Source organism: Pseudophryne corroboree, chromosome 8 (genome assembly GCF_028390025.1).
Source record: "Pseudophryne corroboree isolate aPseCor3 chromosome 8, aPseCor3.hap2, whole genome shotgun sequence".
Taxonomy (NCBI): Eukaryota; Metazoa; Chordata; class Amphibia; order Anura; family Myobatrachidae; genus Pseudophryne; species Pseudophryne corroboree.
Window position 1 is genome coordinate 274,626,377 of NC_086451.1, and position 19,737 is coordinate 274,646,113.

Here is a 19,737-nt window from a genome sequence, read left to right on the forward strand (position 1 = left end):
TGATGTACGCCACTGCTGTGGCGTTGTCCAACTGTACTTGGATCCCGTGATCCTTGAGCAGAGCATTGTAGATCGCCCGAAGTTCTAGAATGTTGATCGGAAGGAGGGCTTCATGGGCTGATCCCCTGTTCTTGAACTGCACCCCTTGGGTGACAGCTATCCATCCGCTCAGACTCGCATCCGTTATGAGGAGGATCCAGTCCTGAATCCAAAAACTCCGTCCTTCCAGGAGATTGGAGGATTGCAGCCACCACAGGAGGGAAATCCTGGCTTGAGGGGACAGCCGTATCATACGGTGCATCTGAAGATGTGATCCAGACCATTTGCTCAGGAGATCCAGCTGAAAAGTCCTGGCATGGAACCTCCCATATTGGATCGTCTCGTATGAGGCGACCGTCTTTCCCAACAATCTTATGCAAAGATGGATGTACACTCGAGTAGGTCGTAGCACCATGCGGACCATCTCCTGAAGTGTTCTCACCTTGTCCTCTGGTAGGAACGCCTTCTGGGCCACAGTATCCAGCAACATCCCCAAGAACAGGAGCCGCTGAGTTGGCTCCAGGTGGGACTTCTGTAAGTTGAGGATCCACCCATGGCGTGATCTTGCTTTGATCAGAAGATCGTCCAGGTAAGGGACAATATTGACTCCCTGGACCCGGAGCTGAAACATCATCTCCGCCATCACCTTTGTGAACACCCTCGAAGCTGTGGATAGGCCGAAGGGCAGTGCATGGAATTGGTAGTGATTGTCCAGTAGGGCATACCTCAGGTACGCCTGATGAGATGGCCAAATCGGAATATGGAGGTAGGCGTCGTTGATATCCAAGGAAACCATGAATTCCTGTTCTTCCAGGATGTAATCACTGCTCGCAAAGATTCCATTTTGAACTTGAACACCTTCAGGTAAGGATTCAATGACTTTAGATTCAAAATGGGCCTTACCGAACCGTCCGGTTTTCGGTACCACAAACAGGTTGGAGTTATAACCCTTGCCTCGTTGTGGTATTGGAACAATGACGTGGGACTGGACCAACTTTAGGATGGTCTGTTGCATTTGAAAAATCGTTGGGGAGGCGTACTGTCGAACTCCAGCTTGTAGCCTTAAGAAACGAGATCCCTGACCCAGGTATCCTGGCAGGAAGCCTCCCAGACGCGGCTGAAGTGATGCAGTCGAGCTCCCACCTCGAGATCCCCTCGGGGTGGGTTGGCACATTCATGCTGATGCCTTAGTGGAAGCAGTACTGGTGGTCTGTTTCTGAGAGCTGGTGCTTGCAGGCTTTCTCGGCTTATCTCTGATGCCTCTAGTCACATTGGAGGCACCTCTGGCCTTAGATCGAAATCTGTGAGACCAAAAGGACTGTACAGATGGCCCCGGGTAGGAGCTTCTCGCCAGCAGGGACCTAGAGAAGAGAAACGTGGATTTCCCAGCCATAACTTTGGAAATCCACGTATCCAATTAAAACATAAGAGCCATTACCCTGAAAGGGGAAGGGATTCCACACTGTGTTTGGATTCTGCGTCCGCAATCCACTGACGCAACCACAAGGCCCTGCGCGCTGACACTGCCATAGCAGAGGTTCTAGCATTAATGTTCCCCATGTCCTTGAGGGAATCACAGAGGACGCGTGTAGGGTCCTGAATGTGCATTAGGAGAGTCACCATAGTGACCAGGGGCATAGCCCCGGAGAGGCCCTCCTGATTTTGAGTGGCCCATGAATGAATGGCATGGGTCATCCAGCAACCCGCAGTGACCGGTCTTTGTGAAATACCTGCTGCTATGTAAATAGATTTGAATGTAGCTTCTATTTTCCTATCCCCAGTATCCTTTATGGTAAAGAATCCCAGGCAGGCAACACCGCCTTTTTGGACAGTCGAGAGACTGATACATCAACCCCCGGGGTTTCCTCCCAAAATTTCCTACAAATGGGAAAGTGCGCAAAATTTTTTTTGACACTTGGAATTTTTTGTCTGGATTTTTCCAGGTCAGCTTGAATAGGTCATCTAACTCTGCAGAATTAGTGAAAGGGACATTAGGCTTGTTTTGTGTAAAGAAAAACGACTGCTGTGACGCAGTGTGCTCTAGAGGGAGCTTTAACACGTCCCATATAGCCAGAATTAGGGGTTCAATACCCTGAGCAGAATCGGTATCCCCACTAATGCGGTCCAAGTCCTCCCCATCCGCCTGTATGTCCCCATCTATGTCAGATAGTAGAGCAGGCAAACCACGCTTTTGTGGTCCTGCATGAGTGGAGGTGGGCTGAGCAACATCTGCCCTAGCAGCTAAATCTGCAACAGTCTGTTGTAGTAGCTGAGTTTTCTGAACATTAGCAGTGAGCTGGGATGACATATCAGACATCATAGTTTAACAGACCCTAGCCAGTGGGGCTCTGGACCCTCTCCCCCAGTCCCTTCATTGATTTGTGAAGTTTGGTTGCATTGTTCACATGAAACAGAATCAGATGATAATGGAGAGAATCCGGTGTGGCATACACTGCACAGCTTGTGTTTACCCATGTTTCACAGTAAGCACAATGACATACACATAGACAGTAATATATTGCAAGCCTGCCCTACTGTATGTGAGAGGAGACACTCAGAGAGAAGGACACCAGCTCACCCCTAGCTGTACAGCCCCAGTGAGGCTGTCAGCTAACTTTATCACAGTAAACACTAATAAATTCTGTCCTATAGAGGACCCAGATAGTGTACAATAGCGGCTCTCCTCCTTTGCTACACCCTGTACCAGATATCCAGCGTGACTGAGGAGTCAGGAAGCGCTGTGTGTGCTGTCCATGGCTGCAGTAAGCAGAGGAAGGCACCAAAATGCCTATGGTCCCGCTCTGAGTTAGCCCCGCCCCCTCCAGTGGCGCCAGAGCTATAGTTATTATTTATACTGGCAAAGACTCCTTTCAGCTTAAAAACATTACAAGTGCTAGTCTAAGCGATTGTGAGCCAGTCTACACGGGGGATCTTAACTGGACCCCGCCCCAAGAGGGTCCCGTACGCCACGCCAGCGTTCAGCCACACAGTGAACTGGGGGACCCCCCTAACGGGGCCCCCGGTTTGTACTCACCACAGATGTCACCTTCAGGCAGCGTTAGGGGTGTGCGGCGTGCTGCGGCAGGGACAGCCAAGGCGCAGTGCCCCACTGAACAACAACCCCACAGGACGGTGGTCCTGCAGCGGGGAAGCGGCTCTGCACCTCGTAAGGCCGGTGAACGCCCCCCACCTCCCTAACTCCTACGGTGCAGGTATGCTGTTGCCCAAACAGCATACCGAAAATAACAAACATTAAAAAGTAATTGAAGAAACCTCTCTGGTGCCCAGAGATGTGCATCCTCTCCTGAGAGCACTTTTTATCTAAACTGCCTGTGGGAGGGGGCATAGAGGGGAAGAGCAAGCACATCCAGTGAAGAAATTTAAAGTGCACCGGCTCCTTTGGACTTCGTCTATACCCCCCATCGTACTACATTCCCTAATAGCCCTTATGGATGCTAGAGATATGAAGGCTTGGAGGAGGGAGGCTAGAAAGGGTGAGTCTTCCATACCCTCCAACAGAGGCTCAGCAGTTCCAGCACACACAGTCAGCTTTGTCCTTCAAACAGGAGCAGTTGAATAAAGGGGCCATGGAGGTCAATCCGAGTTGATCACTCGCTAGCTGCTTTTAGCAGCAGTGCAAACGCTAAGCCGCCTCCCTCTGGGAGTGTATCTTCGCTTAGCAGAAGTGCAAACGAAAGGATCGCAGCGCGGCTAAAAAAAAATAATTGTGCAGTTTCAGAGTAGCTGCAGACCTACTCCTACCTTGTGATCACTGCAGACTATTTAGTTCCTGTTTTGACGTCACAAACACGCCCTGCGTTCGGCCAACCACTCCCCGTTTCTCCAGTCACTCCTGCGTTTTTATCTGACACGCCTGCGTTTTTTCAAACACTCCCCAAAAACGGACAGTTACCACCCAGAAACACCCACTTCCTGTCAATCACTCAGCGATCAGCAGTGCGACTAAAAAGCGTCGCTAGACCTTGTGTGAAACTGCATAGGCTTTTGTGAAAGTATGTCGCGCGTGCGCAGTGCGCTCCATACGCATGCGCAGAAGTGCCGATTTTTTGCCTGATCGCTGCGAACAATGGCAGCTAGCGATCAAATCGGAGTGACCCCCCCATGTGCAGTCCCACCGCTCTCGCAGCTGCAGAGTAAACTCTTGCACCATGTCAAATGTGCAGGTCTTGGCATCCGCACCATTTTCCTGGTGCTTACTGCAGCAATGGACTGTGGGGAGGTAAGTATAAGGTATGGGAGCACCCACCTGCAGTGCACGGTTCACAGTGCTCCTGTTTTTGATTAGCTCCTAACTCTGAATCAGGCCCTTCATATGTAATTATTTGACAAAATAAAGTCACACAACATGATCTAACCAAAACAGAGACATTGTATAGGCCTCAATATGGTCTGCACTCACTTGTTCCATTTTCCTCTTTACGCCTTTTAGTCTCTTGGGTCACTTCACGTTCATTGTTAGAGTGATCCTTTGGTGGAATAGATATAAAAATTGGACAATCAATTGGAAGCATAACTTAAAATTAAGTGTAAAATCATTTCATTTTCCTCATTATATAATAATGCTGCACATATATTATATATGATCTAGCTGAAAAACAAAGGCATAAGTTCTCAGCCAAAGTCCGTGTTACCAAGTAATGGAGACTCTGATCGTACTTTGTTGTTATTTTACTACTTAGTAGACAATTTTGTATTTCTGACTTTACACCAGCAACAGGAACAAAACCAATTGCACCCAGCAATACAGGTAGCTTGTAAAATGCTTTCATTTTGCACTGAACAATGGACTGAGGTAAGAAATCCTGGGTTCCATTAGTTCACCACATTGTTTAAAGACCTTGATGCAGCTTTCTATTATTATATATAATAGACATATGTATGGTTGTGCGTCCCACCATCCTGTTAAAATATGTAATTGTAATTGTGCATTTGCTTTTTTTGTTTATGATGCTTAAGCTGGGAACACACTAATACAGCTGTTGCACAGATCTTGCGACTCCTGGCCTCTTCTGAGATACTGAAAGGGTGTGTATGCACCTATAATCATGATTTATTGCAAGAAAACATCACATCCAAAGATCTGGTTTTATGGGAGTCCTAAATTACTCAGGAGCAGCATAAAAAAAAAAAAAAAAAAGGGATTTTAATTACCTACCCGTAAATCCTTTTCTCGTAGTCCGTAGAGGATGCTGGGGTCCACATTAGTACCATGGGGTATAGATGTGTCAATTAGGAGCCATTGACACTTTAAGAGTTTGAGAGTGTGAATTGGCTCCTTCCTCTATGCCCCTCCTACCAGACTCAGTCTAGAAACTGTACCTGAGGAGACTGACAACTTTGAGAGAAGGAATTTACACAGATAGTGGCGAGATTCACACCAGCTCACACACAAGGCAAACCAAGCAAACTAGCTTGAAACATCAGCAACGGCTGAGCTATATTACTTACCAAGTAACAAAAACAGTACTTAACCAAGTACTAAGCAGTACTAAACTAAGTAACCACTGCAGGATCACTAAGCGCTGGGCGGGTGCCCAGCATCCTCTACGGACTACGAGAAAAGGATTTACCGGTAGATAATTAAAATCCTATTTTCTCTTACATCCTAGAGGATGCTGGGGTCCACATTAGTACCATGGGGATGTACCAAAGCTCCCAGAACGGGAGGGAGAGCGCGGAGGCTCCTGCAGAACTGATTGACCAAACTTCAGGTTCTCAGAGGCCAAAGTATCGAACTTGTAGAACTTGGCAAATGTGTTCGACCCCGACCAAGTAGCGCTTGGCAAAGCTGTAAAGCTGAGACACCCCGGGGCAGCCGCCCAGGAAGAACCCACCTTACGAGTAGAGTGGGCCTTAACAGACGTAGGGCACAGCAATCCTGCCGTAGAATATGCATGCTGGATAGTGAACCTAATCCAGCGAGAGATCGTCTGCTTAGAAGCAGGACACCCAAGTTTCATACAGGACAAACAGAGTCCAATTTTCTGTGACGAGTAGTCCTCTTCAAATAGATTTTCAGAGCCCTTACAACATCCAAGGACTTTGATGAATTTGAGGAGTCAGTAGCAACTGGCACCACAATAGGTTGGTTGATATGAAATGCCGACACAACCTTCGGAAGGAACTGCCGACGTGTCCGGAGCTCAGCTCTACCTTCATGAAATATCAAGCAGGGGCTCTTACAAGATAAAGCCCCCAACTCCGACACACGTCTAGCAGAAGCTAAGGCCAACAAAGTGACAACCTTCCACGTGAGAAACTTGACCTCAACCTCCGGTAGAGGCTCGAACCAATCCGATTGGAGGAACTGTAACACCACGTTAAGATCCCAGGGCGCCGTAAGCGGCACAAAGGGAGGCTGGATGTGCACAACCCCTTTCAGAAAAGTCTGAACCTCAGGGAAGGAAGCCAACTGTTTCTGGAAGAAAATGGATAGGGCCGAAATCTGGACATTTACGGATCCCATCCTCAGGCTCATATCCACACCTGCTTGAGAAACCATCCCAGTTGAAACTCCACCATAGGAAACTTCTTGGATTCACACCAAGATACATATTTCCAAATACGATGGTAATGTTTAGACGTTACTCCTTTCCTAGCCTGTATCAGGGTAGTAATAACCTTGTTCGGAATGCCCTTCCGAGCTAATATCTGGCATTCAACCTCCATGCCATCAAACGTAGCCGCGGTAAGTCTTGATAAGCGAACGCCCCCTGCAGCAGCAGGTCCTCCCGAAGAGGGAGAGGCCTCGGCTCTTCTTGCAGTAGATCCACGTACCAAGCCCTTCTTGGCCAGTCCGAAGCAATGAGGTTTGTCTAAACTCTTGTTCTACTTATGAGTTTTAGAACTCTTGGAATGAGTGGAAGTGGAGGAAACACGTACACGGACTGGAACACCCACCGCCACGGCTTGCGGGTCCCTTGACCTGGTACAATACCGCCAAAGCTTCTTGTTGAGACAAGAGGCCATCATGTCTATTAGAGGTACTCCCTGAAGGTCTGTTACCTCCATGAACACCTCCGGATGGACTCCCCACTCCTCTGGATAGAGATCGTGTCTGCTGAGGAAGTCCGCTTCCCAGTTGTCCATTCCCGGTATGAAGATTGCTGACAACGCCAACGCGTGTTTTTCTGCCCAGAGGATGATTCTTGTTACTTCTGACATTGCAGCTCTGCTCTTCATTCGGCCCTGTCCGTCTATGTAAGCTACTGTCGTTACATTGTCTGACTGCACTTGAATGGCCCAATCTCGCAGAAGATGGGCCGCTTGGAGAAGACCGTTGTAAACGGCTATTAGTTCCAGAATGTTTATTGGTAGGCCGGCTTCCAGACTTGACCACCTTCCTTGGAAGGACTCCCCTTGAGTGATTGCGATCCAGCCCCGGAGACTTGCATCCGTGGTTAGAAGGATCCAGTCCTGAATCCCGAACCTGCGGCCCTCCAGAAGGTGAGGTAATTGTAGCCACCAGAGGAGTGAAATCGTGGCCTTTGGCAACAGATGTATTCTCTGGTGCATGTGTAGATGAGATCCCGACCACTTGTCTAGGAGATCCAGTTGGAAGGGCCGAGCATGAAACCTCCCGTACTGGATAGCCTCATAAGAGGCCACCATCTTCCCCAGAAGACGAATGCACTGATGAACCGACACCCGGGCTGGCTTCAGGACATCCCAGACCATTGTTTGTATCACCAACGCTTTCTCCTCCGGAAGAAACACCCTCTGCACTTCCATGTCGAGGATTATTCCCAGAAAGGACAACCTCCTGGTCGGCTCCAATTGTGATTTTGGAAGATTCAGGATCCAACCGTGTTCCCTGAGTAGATGGGTCGTGAAAACAATGGACTGCAACAGCTTCTCCCTGGACGATGCCTTTATCAGCAGATCGTCCAGATACGGAATTATGTTCACCCCCTGTCTGCGGAGGAGAACCATCATCTCCGCCATCACCTTGGTGAACACTCTCGGTGCTGTGGAGGGCCTGGAACTGAAAATGACTGTCTAACAGTGCGAATCGGAGAAAAGCTTGATGAGGCGGCCAAATCGGAATGTGAAGGTACGCATCCTTGATATCCAGGGATATCAGGAATTCCCCTTCCTCCAGACCCAATATCACTGCCCTCAGAGACTCCATTTTGAACTTTAACTCCCTCAGAAAGGGGTTTAGAGGCTTTAAGTTCAAAATGGGCCTGACAGAACCATCCGGTTTCGGTACCACGAAAAGGTTTGAATAGTAACCTTTGTTTTGCAAATGGGGTGGAACTGGTACAATGACCTGTGACTCCACCCACTTCTGGATGGCTTCCTGTAGGATAGCCCTGTCCACCAGCAAAGCTTGAAACTCCAGCCTGTACCCCTGGGACACAATATCTTGCGCCCAGGTATCCAGGCCGGACGACACCCAGACGTGGCTGAAATGCCTGAGGCTCGCCCCCACCAGCCCCACCTCCAGGCCGCGCGATCCACCGTCACACTGAGGACTTAGGCGTATCTGAAGCAGGCTTCTGTTCCTGGGAACCTGCGGCACCAGATTTCTTGGCCGACCTCCCTAAAGAAGGTGTTAGATAGCTTGGATTTCTTGCTTTAGTAGCCCGAAATGACTGAGATGCAGGAGAAGTAAAAGGTTTTTTCATAGCCGGTGCAGCTGAGGGAAGAAAAGGTGACTTACCCGCGGTAGCTGTGGAAATCCACGCATCCAGCGCTTCCCCAAAGAGAGCCTGACATGTGTAGGGTAGCGTCTCTACACCTCTCCTGGATTCCACGTCGGCAGACCACTTGCGCAGCCAAAATCCTCTGCGAGCTGAGACAGACATGGAAGTTATCCCTGCAGCTATCGAACCCAGGTCCTTCATGGATTCCAACATAAATCCTGCAGAATCCTGAATGTTACGTAAAAACAATTCAACATCACCTTTATCCATTCTATCCAAGTCTTCAAGTAATGTGCCTGACCACTTTACTATAGCTTTGGAAATCCATGCACAGGCAATAGTAGGACGTAGTATCGCCCCTGAAGCCGTGCATCTGGATTTGAGCGTAGCGCCAATTTTGCGATCAGCCGGTTCTTTTAACGCGATAGATCATGGGACAGGTAAAACCACCTTTTTTGAGAGTCTGGATACAGACGCGTCAACTATGTGTGGATTTTCCCATTTTTTCCTATCTTCCTCAGGGAAAGGAAAAGGAACCAGAACCCTTCTAGGGATCTGAAATTTTTTCTCCAGGTTTTCCCAGGCTCTCAAAAATAGCATTTAATTCTTTAGACGCAGGGAAGGTTAGCGAGGCTTTCTTATGGTCTGTAAAGTAAGCCTTCTCAACCTGCTCAGGTGTTGTATCAGCAATACTCAACACATCTCTAATGGCCTCTATCATCAGTTGCAGACTCATTTTGTGCAACTCTAGTAGAAATATGAGAAATCATGCTCTTAAGAGAGGCTAACAACTCAGGCTCCCTTGCTGGGACCTGTGCCAACACAGTGCAATCCTGATTACATGGAATGGGATCATCCTGAGAGTACATATCCTCTGCAGCATATGACACAGAGTCCCTGGACATAGCTTAATGGAGACCACGAACACTCCACACACACAGGGAAAGGCAGACAGAGTTACACCCCAAGAATGCAAAGAGAGACACAAAGAATGTAGCCAACCCACACATAACGCTTCTTGGATAGAGAACAGCCACTACCCAGCGCTGACTGTTACCTTAATAGGTTACACAGTCTGTACACAATCCCCCCCCTTCTACAACCCCATGGTACCGTTGTAAGATAGCTGGAGTTGATGAGGAAGGACAGCTCTCCCTTTCAGCGTCTCTGCAGGCAGGGAAAATGGCGCTGAACGCTGCTGGGTCTGCTCTGAGGAGAAGCTCCGCCCCCATTCATAGCGCTGCTTCCCGCTCTCTGTTTGAATTATACTGGCCTGAGGTATGTGCTGGCAGTGATCCGGGGTCCCTGACAGGCTTGCTGACCAGTGTAGGGTGTAGGTGCTGACTCAGGGCGCACCTCACAGCGCCGCACTATGTACCGCTGAGCCCCGGAGCGCAGCTAGTACTGCGCACCATACCCTGTTACCGCCATCTTCACACCGGCTCCCCGCTTGCTAAAGGGGCTGGTGAATAACTCGCCACAAGACTTCTGGCTCTGTAAGGGGGTGACGACATGCTGCTGGGGTGAGCGATCCCCTGTGGCGGCGATCGATCAATCCCCTCAGTAGCTCAGTGTCAGCGGAGATAGTGGCTCAGACTCCTTGGACCCCTCCCCTTAGCCCCACTAAGCAGGGAGGCTGTTGCCAGCAGCCTCCCTGTAAAATAAAAAATTCTAAAAAAAAAAAAAAAAAAAAAAAAAAAAAAGGATTTTAATACATACCGGTAAATCCTTTTCTCCTAGTCCGTATAGGATGCTGAGGTCCACCTCAGTACCATGGGGTATAGACGGTTCCGTAGGAGCCATGGGAACTTTAAGATTTTTTCAGAGTGTGAACTGGCTCCTCCCTCTATGCCCCTCCTCCAGACCTCAGTATCGGAACTGTGCCCAGGGAGACGGACATTTCGAGAAAAGGATTTACTTTTAAGTAAATGGTGAGATTCATACCAGCTCACACTTCAACCATGCGGCACAACATAGCAATTAATATAACACATGCCAACAAGCATGACGATCGCAGCAACGTGCTGAAAACAATTTTAACACAACACTTGTGCAAAACTTATAACTATAAAACAACTGCAGGTAAAGTACGCACTGGGCTGGGTGCCCAGCATCCTCTACGGACTAGGAGAAAAGGATTTACCGGTAGGTATTAAAATCCTGTTTTCTCATACGTCCTAGAGGATGCTGGGGTCCACTTCAGTACCATGGGGTTATACCAAAGCTCCTGTACGGGCGGGAGAGTGCGGATGTCCCTGCAGAACTAATTGACCAAACTTTAGGTCATCAGCGGCCAAGGTGTCAAACTTGTTAAACTTAGCAAACGTGTTTGTCACCGACCAAGTAGCTGCTCGGCAAAGCTGTAATGCCGAGACCCCGCGGGCAGCCGCCCAGGATGAGCCCACCTTTCTTGTAGAATGGGCATTCACCGAATTCGGTATCGGCAATCCTGCCGTGGAATGAGCGTGCTGAATCGTACCTCTGATCCAGCGCGCAATTGTCTGCTTAGAAGCAGGGCACCCAATCTTGTTGGGATCATACAGGACAAACAGTGCCTCTGTTTTCCTTATCCGAGCTGTTCTTGTGACATAAATCCTCAAAGCTCTGACCACATCCAGAGACTTTGAAGCAGCAAAGGTGTCAGTAGCCACTGGCACCACAATAGGTTGGTATACAAATAAGAGAGACAAGAGACAAATAAGGTCTCTTGTGAGACAAGGCCCCTAACTCGGACACCCTCCTTGCAGATGCCAAGGCCAACAGCATGACCACTTTCCAAGTTAGAAACTTTAACTCCACCTCCTGGAGAGGTTCAAACCAATCTGATTGAAGGAACTGCAACACCACGTTAAGATCCCATGGTGCCGGAGGTTGGATGTGCAGAACCCCCTTCACGAACGTCTGAACTTCCGGAAGGGAGGCCAATTGTTTCTGAAAGAAAATGGACAGAGCCGAAATTTGGACCTTGATTGAACCCAATCTTAAGCCTGCATCCACACCCGCCTGAAGAAAATGGAGAAAACATCCTAACTGAAATTCTTTCGTTGGAGCCTTCTTGGTTTCACACCAAGACACACACTTTCTCCAAATACGGTGGTAATGTCTAGACGTTACTCCTTTCCTGGCCTGAATAAGTGTGGGGATGACTTCTTTGGGAATACCCTTTCGGGCTATGATCCGGTGTTCAACAGCCATGCCGTTAAACGTAGCCGCAGTAAGTCTTGATACACGCACGGCCCCTGCCGAAGCAGGTCCTCGCGAAGAGGAAGAGGCCAAGGATCTTCTATGAGCAACTCCTGAAGCTCTGGATACCAAGCCCACCTTGGCCAGTCTGGGACAATGAGGATCGCTCGAACCCTTGTTGTTCTTATGATCTTGAGAATTTTTGGTATGAGTGGAAGTGGGGGGGGGGGGGGGACACACACACACATACACCGACCGAAAAACCCACTGGGTCACTAGTGCATCCAATGCTATTGCATGTGGGTCTCTCGACCTGGAACAATATCTCTGAAGCCTCTTGTTGAGACGAGATGCCATCATATCCACTTGAGGAACTCCCCAATGACCTGTCACCTCTTGGAAGACTTCTTGGTGGAGGCCCCATTCTCCTGGGTGGAGATCGTGTCTGCTGAGGAAGTCCGCTTCCCAGTTGTCCACTCCCGGAATGAAAATTGCCGACAGAGCTCTTGCATGTCTTTCTGCCCAGAGGAGTATCTATGTCACCTCTGCCACTGCCGCTCTGCTGTTCGTTCCACCCCGACGGTTTATGTACGCCACCGCTGTTACATTGTCTGACTGGATCTGTATGGGTTGATCTTGAAGAAGATGCACCGCTTGTAGAAGGCCGTTGTAAATGGCTCTCAACTCCAGAACGTTTATGTGAAGAAAGGTTTCTTGACTTGACCATCTTCCTTGGAAGCTTTCCCCTTGTGTGACTGCTCCCCAGCCTCGGAGACTTGCATCTGTGGTTACTAGGACCCAGTCCTGAATCCCGAACCTGCGTACCTCTAGGAGGTGAGAACCTTGTAGCCACCACAGGAGCGAAATTCTGACTTTGGATGACAGGATTATCCTCTGATGCATGTGTAGATGGGATCCGGACCACTTGTCCAATAGTAACATAGTAACATAGTATCTGAGGTTGAAAAAAGACAATTGTCCATCGAGTTCAACCTATTTGTGGTGTCCTATGCATGATGATTTGACTACAATTTCTGACTGATGCTGCTGTCAGCCATTGCATTTTATCCCTATTTATAGTAACTATAATGCATGACTATGCACCATACCCCTGGATATCCTTATCCAATAGGAATTTATCTAACCCATTTGGTCCCACTGGAATACTCTGGCATGGAATCGGCCGAACTGTAGAGCCTCGTAGGCCGCTACCACCTTTCCCAACAAACGTATGCATTGATGAATCGACGCCTTTGTTGGTTATAGAATTTGTTTGACCATCCTCTGGATTTCCAGAGCCTTTTCTACTGGAAGAAATACCCTCTGTACCTCTGTGTCCAGTATCATTCCCAGAAAAGAATCTTTTCGTCGGTTCCAATTGTGACTTCGGAAAATTTATGATCCAACCGTGCTGTCGAACTACTGTCAGGGAGAGTGCAATGCTCTGCACCAACTTGTCTTTGGACCTCGACTTTATCAGGAGATCGTACAGGTAAGGAATTATGTTGACTCCTTGTTTGCGAAGGAGGACCATCATCTCCGCCATCACCTTGGTAAATACCCTCGGTGCCGTGGAGAGCCCGAATGGCAAAGTTTGAAATTGGTAATGACAATCCTGCACTGCGAATCTCAGATAACCTTGATGTGGAGGATAGATAGGAACATGTAAGTAGGCATCTTTTATGTCCACTGACACCATGAAGTCCTTCTCCAGACTGGAAATCACTGCCCTTAGAGATTCCATCTTGAATTTGAACTTTTTCAGGTAGAGATTCAGTGTTTTCAGGTTTAGAATCGGACTGACCGAGCCGTCCGGCTTCGGTACTACAAAAAGGCTTGAATAAAACCTTCTCCTTGTTGTGACAAGGGAACCAGGACAATCACTTGATCCTGACACAATTTTTGTATCGCTTCTGACACCACTTCTCTGTCTGGAACAGAAGCTGGTAAGGCCGATTTGAAAAATCGGCATGGGGGAATGTCTTGAAACTCCAACTTGTACCCCAGGGACACTATTTGTAAGATCCAGGGGTCAAGGTCAGATTGAACCCAAAGGTGACTGAAGAGTTTCAGACGTGCCCCCACCTGAGCGGACTCCCGCTAGGGAGCCCCAGCGTCATGCTGAAGATTTTGCAGAAGCAGAGGTTGATTTCTGCTCCTGTAATCCTGGAGACGCCGTGGACTTTTTCCCTTTTTCCCTTCCTTTCCCTGCAAAGAAAGGGGAACCTTTGCCTTTCTTGTACTTATTGGGCCGAAAGGACTGCATCTGACAGTGATGTGTCTTTTTTGCCAGCGCTGGAGCATTAGGCAGAAATGTCAAATTACCTGAGGTAGCCTCAGAAACTAAGGCATCCAGCCCATCCCCAAAGAACGCCTCGCCCTTGTACGGGAGAGCCTCCACATTTCTTTTGGAACCTGTGTCTGCATTCCATTGGCGAATCCACAACGTCCTACGTGCTGAAATCGCAATGGTAGCGGCTCTTGAGCCCAAGAGGCCAATATCTTTCATGGCTTCCAGCATGTACGCAGCAGCGTCCTTGATATGACCTAACGTTAGGAGTATCTCGTCTCTATCTATCGTGTCAATGTCCGATGACAAGTTTTCCGACTACTTTTCTATAGCACTACTCACCCATGCACAGGCAATGGTAGGCCTGAGTAGTGTCCCATTGGTCACATAAATAGATTTCAACGTAGTCTCTAACTTGCGGTCTGCCAGCTCCTTTAGTGAAGCCGTCCCAGGCGCAGGGAGAATCACCTTTTTTGTTAACCTTGACAGGGCACTGTCTAAAATGGGGGGTGACTCCCACCTCTTCCTATCCTCTGCAGGAAAGGGGTAAGCTGCCTGAATTCTTTTGGGAATCTGGAATTTCTTTTCAGGGTTTGTCCAGACTCCTTCAAAGAGTCTGTTCAGTTCATAAGATGGAGGGAAAGTTACCTCAGGTTTCCTTTCTTTATTAAAGTAAGCCTTCTCCTGTGGTAAAGGAGGGGTCTCTGTAACCTCTAACAACTCCCTGATAGCAACAATCATGTATTGAATGCTTTTTGATAATTTTGGATCAATTCCCCTGGAATCACTAGTGTCGACACAGGAATCAGAGTCCGAGTCAGTATCGTTTTGTACTACTTGTGCAAAAGACATTTTTTGTGAACCAGAGGGTCCCTTATGGATGACAAGGCAGAATTATTAAATATCACGTCTTCCACGGATTTTCTCCAGTTTTCTGCATGAAACTCAGATTTATCCAATCTCTTACTAATATGACTCACACTATCACGTAAATCTTTCACCCATTCAGGCTCGTGGTGCGACGGCAGCGCCACCACATTACATCCTTGTGTCCCTAAAATGGCTTCCTCAGGGGAAGAGCTCCCTGCCTCAGACATGCTACACCATGCAAACCACACCACAGACATTCCGGGGCTACAGGAGACAGACCCACAGTAAAATCTGTCAGAGGGACACAGAAAAGGAATTGCCGGTCCACAACTCAGCGCCAAATATAAGATTTTAAACCTACCGGTAAATCTTTTTCTCCTAGTCCGTAGAGGATGCTGGGGACTCCGTAAGGACCATGGGTTATAAACGGGCTCCGCAGGAGACATGGGCACTATAAAGAACTTTAGATGGGTGTGCAGTGGCTCCTCCCTCTATGCCCCTCCTCCAGACCTCAGTTAGAGAAACTGTGCCCAGAGAAGACGGACAGTACGAGGAAAGGATTTTTGTTAATCTAAGGGCAAGATTCATACCAGCCCACACCATCCACACCGTATAACCTGGAATATACGCAACCAGTTAACAGTATGAACAAAACAGTATCAGCCAACAACTGATCTTAACTGTAACATAACCCTTATGTAAGCAACAACAATATACAAGTCATGCAGAAATATGTCCGCACTGGGACGGGCGCCCAGCATCCTCTACGGACTAGGAGAAAAAGATTTACCGGTAGGTTTAAAATCTTATTTCCTCTTACGTCCTAGAGAATGCTGGGGACTCCGTAAGGACCATGGGGATTATACCAAAGCTCCCAACCGGGCGGGAGAGTGCGGATGACTCTGCAGCACCGATTGAGCAAACATGAGGTCCTCATCAGCCAGGGTATCAAACATGTATAATTTTGCAAAAGTGTTTGAACCCGACCAAGTAGCCGCTCGGCAAAGCTGTAATGCCGAGACACCACGGGCAGCCGCCCAAGAAGAGCCCACCTTCCTAGTGGAATGGGCCTTTACCGAACTTGGTAACAGCAATACAGCTGTAGAATGAGCCTGCTGAATCGTGTTACAGCTCCAGCGAGCAATAGTCTGCTTAGAAGCAGGAGCGCCAACCTTGTTGGCTGCATACAGGAAAAACAGTGCCTCTGTTTTCCTAATCCGAGCCGTCTTGGCTACGTAAATTTTTAAGGCCCTGACTACATCAAGGGACTTGGAATCCTCCAAGTCTCCTGTAGCCACAGGCACCACAATAGGTTGGTTCATATGAAACTATGACATAACCTTAGGCAAAAATTGAGGACGAGTCCTCAACTCAGCTCTATCCACATGGAAAATGAGATAGGAGCTCTTATGAGACAAAGCCGCCAATTCGGACACCCGCCTAGCAGATGCCAAGGCCAACAACATGACCACCTTCTAAGTGAGAAATTTTAATTCAACTGTTTGAAGAGGCTCAAACCAGTGAGATTCTAGGAACTGTAACACCACGTTAAGGTCCCATGGTGCCACTGGGGGCACAAAAGGAGGCTGGCTGTGTAGCACTCCCTTTACAAAAGTGTGGACATCTGGGAGAGAAGCCAATTCCTTCTGGAAGAATATAGATAGGGCCGAAATCTGTACCTTAATGGAGCCTAACTTTAGGCCCATATCCACTCCTGTCTGTAGAAAGTGGAGAAAACGGCCCAAGTGGAAATCTTCCGTAGGAGCATCCTTAGCTTCATACCAAGATACATACTTCCTCCAGATACGGTGATAATGTTTCGCCGTCACCTCCTTCCTAGCCTTTATCAGAGTAGGGATGACCTCCTCCGGAATACCTTTTCCAGCTAGGATTCGGTGTTCAACCACCATGCCGTCAAACGTAACCGCGGTAAGTCTTGGAACACACAGGGCCCCTGTTGCAACAGGTCCTCTCTGTGAGCATTTCCTGAAGATCCGAATACCAGGCCCTTCGAGGCCAATCTGGAACAATGAGTACTGTCTGCACTCGTTTGTCTTATGATTCTCAATATTTTTGAGATGAGCGGAAGAGGAGGGAACACATAGACAGACTGAAACACCCACGGTGTCACCAGGGCGTCCACCGCTACTGCCTGAGGGTCCCTTGACCTGGCACAATACCTCCGAAGCTTCTTGTTGAGGCGTGACGCCATCATGTCTATTTGAGGAAGTCGCCAAAGACTTGTTATCTCTGCAAAAACTTCTTGATGAAGTCCCCACTCTCCTGGATGGAGATTGTGTTTGCTGAGGAAGTCTGCTTCCCAGTTGTCCACTCCCGGAATGAATACCGCTGACAGAGCGCTTACGTGATTTTCTGCCCAGCGCAGAATACTGGTGGCTTCTGCCATTGCCACTCTGCTCCTTGCCCGCCTTGACGGTTTACATGAGCCACGGCTGTGACGTTGTCTGATTGAATCAGAACCGGTAGCTCGCGAAGAAGATTCTCCGCTTGTAGTAGGCCGTTGTATATGGCCCTTAATTCCAGTATGTTGATGTGTAGACAAGCCTCCTGGCTTGACCATAGTCCCTGAAAATTCCTTCCTTGTGTGACTGCTCCCCATCCTCGGAGGCTTGCGTCGTGGTCACCAAAACCCAGTCTTGAATGTCGAACCTGCGACCCTCTAGAAGGTGAGCACTCTGCAGCCACCACAGGAGAGACACCCTGGCCCTGGGGGACAGGGTTATTTTCTGATGTATTTGAAGATGGGACCCGGACCACTTGCCCAGAAGGTCCCACTGAAAAGTCCTCGCATGAAACCTGCTGAAGGGGATGGCCTCGTAGGTCGCCACCATTTTCCCCAGTACTCGAGTGCATTGACTTTGGTAGATTTAGAATCCAACCATGCTGCTGCAGCACTCTCAGGGAGAGCGACACGCTTTTCTGCAACTGTTCCTTTGATCTCGCTTTTATCAGGAGATCGTCCAAGTACGGGATAATTGTGACTCCTTGCCCGCGCAGGAACACCATCATTTCCGCCATTACCTTGGTGAAAACCCTCGGGCCGTGGAAAGCCCAAACGGCAACGTCTGAAACTGGTAATGACAGTCCTGTACAGAGAATCTCAGGTATGCCTGATGAGGAGGATATAATAAGAATTTACTTACCGATAATTCTATTTCTCGGAGTCCGTAGTGGATGCTGGGGTTCCTGAAAGGACCATGGGGAATAGCGGCTCCGCAGGAGACAGGGCACAAAAAAGTAAAGCTTTACTAGGTCAGGTGGTGTGCACTGGCTCCTCCCCCCATGACCCTCCTCCAGACTCCAGTTAGGTACTGTGCCCGGACGAGCATACACAATAAGGGAGGCATTTTGAATCCCGGGTAAGACTCATACCAGCCACACCAATCACACCGTACAACTTGTGATCTAAACCCAGTTAACAGTATGACAACAGAAAGGGCCTCTTAAAGATGGCTCCTTAACAATAACCCGAATTAGTTAACAATAACTATGTACAAGTATTGCAGATAATCCGCACTTGGGATGGGCGCCCAGCATCCACTACGGACTCCGAGAAATAGAATTATCGGTAAGTAAATTCTTATTTTCTCTATCGTCCTAAGTGGATGCTGGGGTTCCTGAAAGGACCATGGGGATTATACCAAAGCTCCCAAACGGGCGGGAGAGTGCGGATGACTCTGCAGCACCGAATGAGAGAACTCCAGGTCCTCCTTTGCCAGGGTATCAAATTTGTAAAATTTTACAAACGTGTTCTCCCCCGACCACGTAGCTGCTCGGCAGAGTTGTAATGCCGAGACCCCTCGGGCAGCCGCCCAAGATGAGCCCACCTTCCTTGTGGAGTGGGCTTTTACAGTTTTAGGCTGTGGCAGGCCTGCCACAGAATGTGCAAGTTGAATTGTGTTACAAATCCAACGAGCAATCGACTGCTTAGAAGCAGGTGCGCCCAACTTGTTGGGTGCATACAATATAAACAGCGAGTCAGATTTTCTGACTCCAGCCGTCCTTGCAATGTATATTTTTAAGGCTCTGACAACGTCCAACAACTTGGAGTCCTCCAAGTCGCTAGTGGCCGCAGGCACCACAATAGGTTGGTTCAGATGAAATGCTGATACCACTTTAGGGAGAAAATGCGGACGAGTCCGCAGTTCTGCCCTATCCGAATGGAAGATTAGATAAGGACTTTTATAAGATAAAGCCGCCAATTCAGATACTCTCCTGGCAGAGGCCAGGGCTAGTAACATAGTCACTTTCAATGTGAGATATTTCAAATCCACCTTTTTCAATGGTTCAAACCAATGGGATTTGAGGAAATCTAAAACTACATTTAGATCCCACGGTGCCACCGGAGGCACCACAGGAGGCTGTATATGCAGTACTCCCTTGACAAAAGTCTGGACCTCAGGGACAGAGGCCAATTCTTTTTGGAAGAATATTGACAGGGCCGAAATTTGAACCTTAATGGATCCCAATTTGAGACCCATAGATAATCCTGATTGCAGGAAATGTAGGAAACGACCCAGTTGGAATTCCTCCGTCGGAACCCTCCGATCCTCGCACCACGCTACATATTTTCGCCAAATGCGGTGATAATGTTTCACGGTGACTTCCTTCCGTGCCTTAATCAAGGTAGGAATGACTTCTTCTGGAATGCCTTTCCCTTTTAGG

The 19,737-nt window shown here is 48.5% G+C and overlaps 1 protein-coding gene across 2 annotated transcripts in view; it reads right to left on the reverse strand.

The window, feature by feature from the left end:
• THOC2 (THO complex subunit 2) overlaps positions 1–19,737 on the reverse strand; it is a 479,267-nt gene that overhangs the window by 28,207 nt on the left and 431,323 nt on the right. For both annotated transcript variants that reach the window (XM_063937241.1, XM_063937242.1), the window contains exon 35: positions 4,460–4,526. In XM_063937241.1, the coding sequence (XP_063793311.1) occupies positions 4,460–4,526 (67 nt within the window). The remainder of the gene's footprint in view (positions 1–4,459; positions 4,527–19,737) is intronic.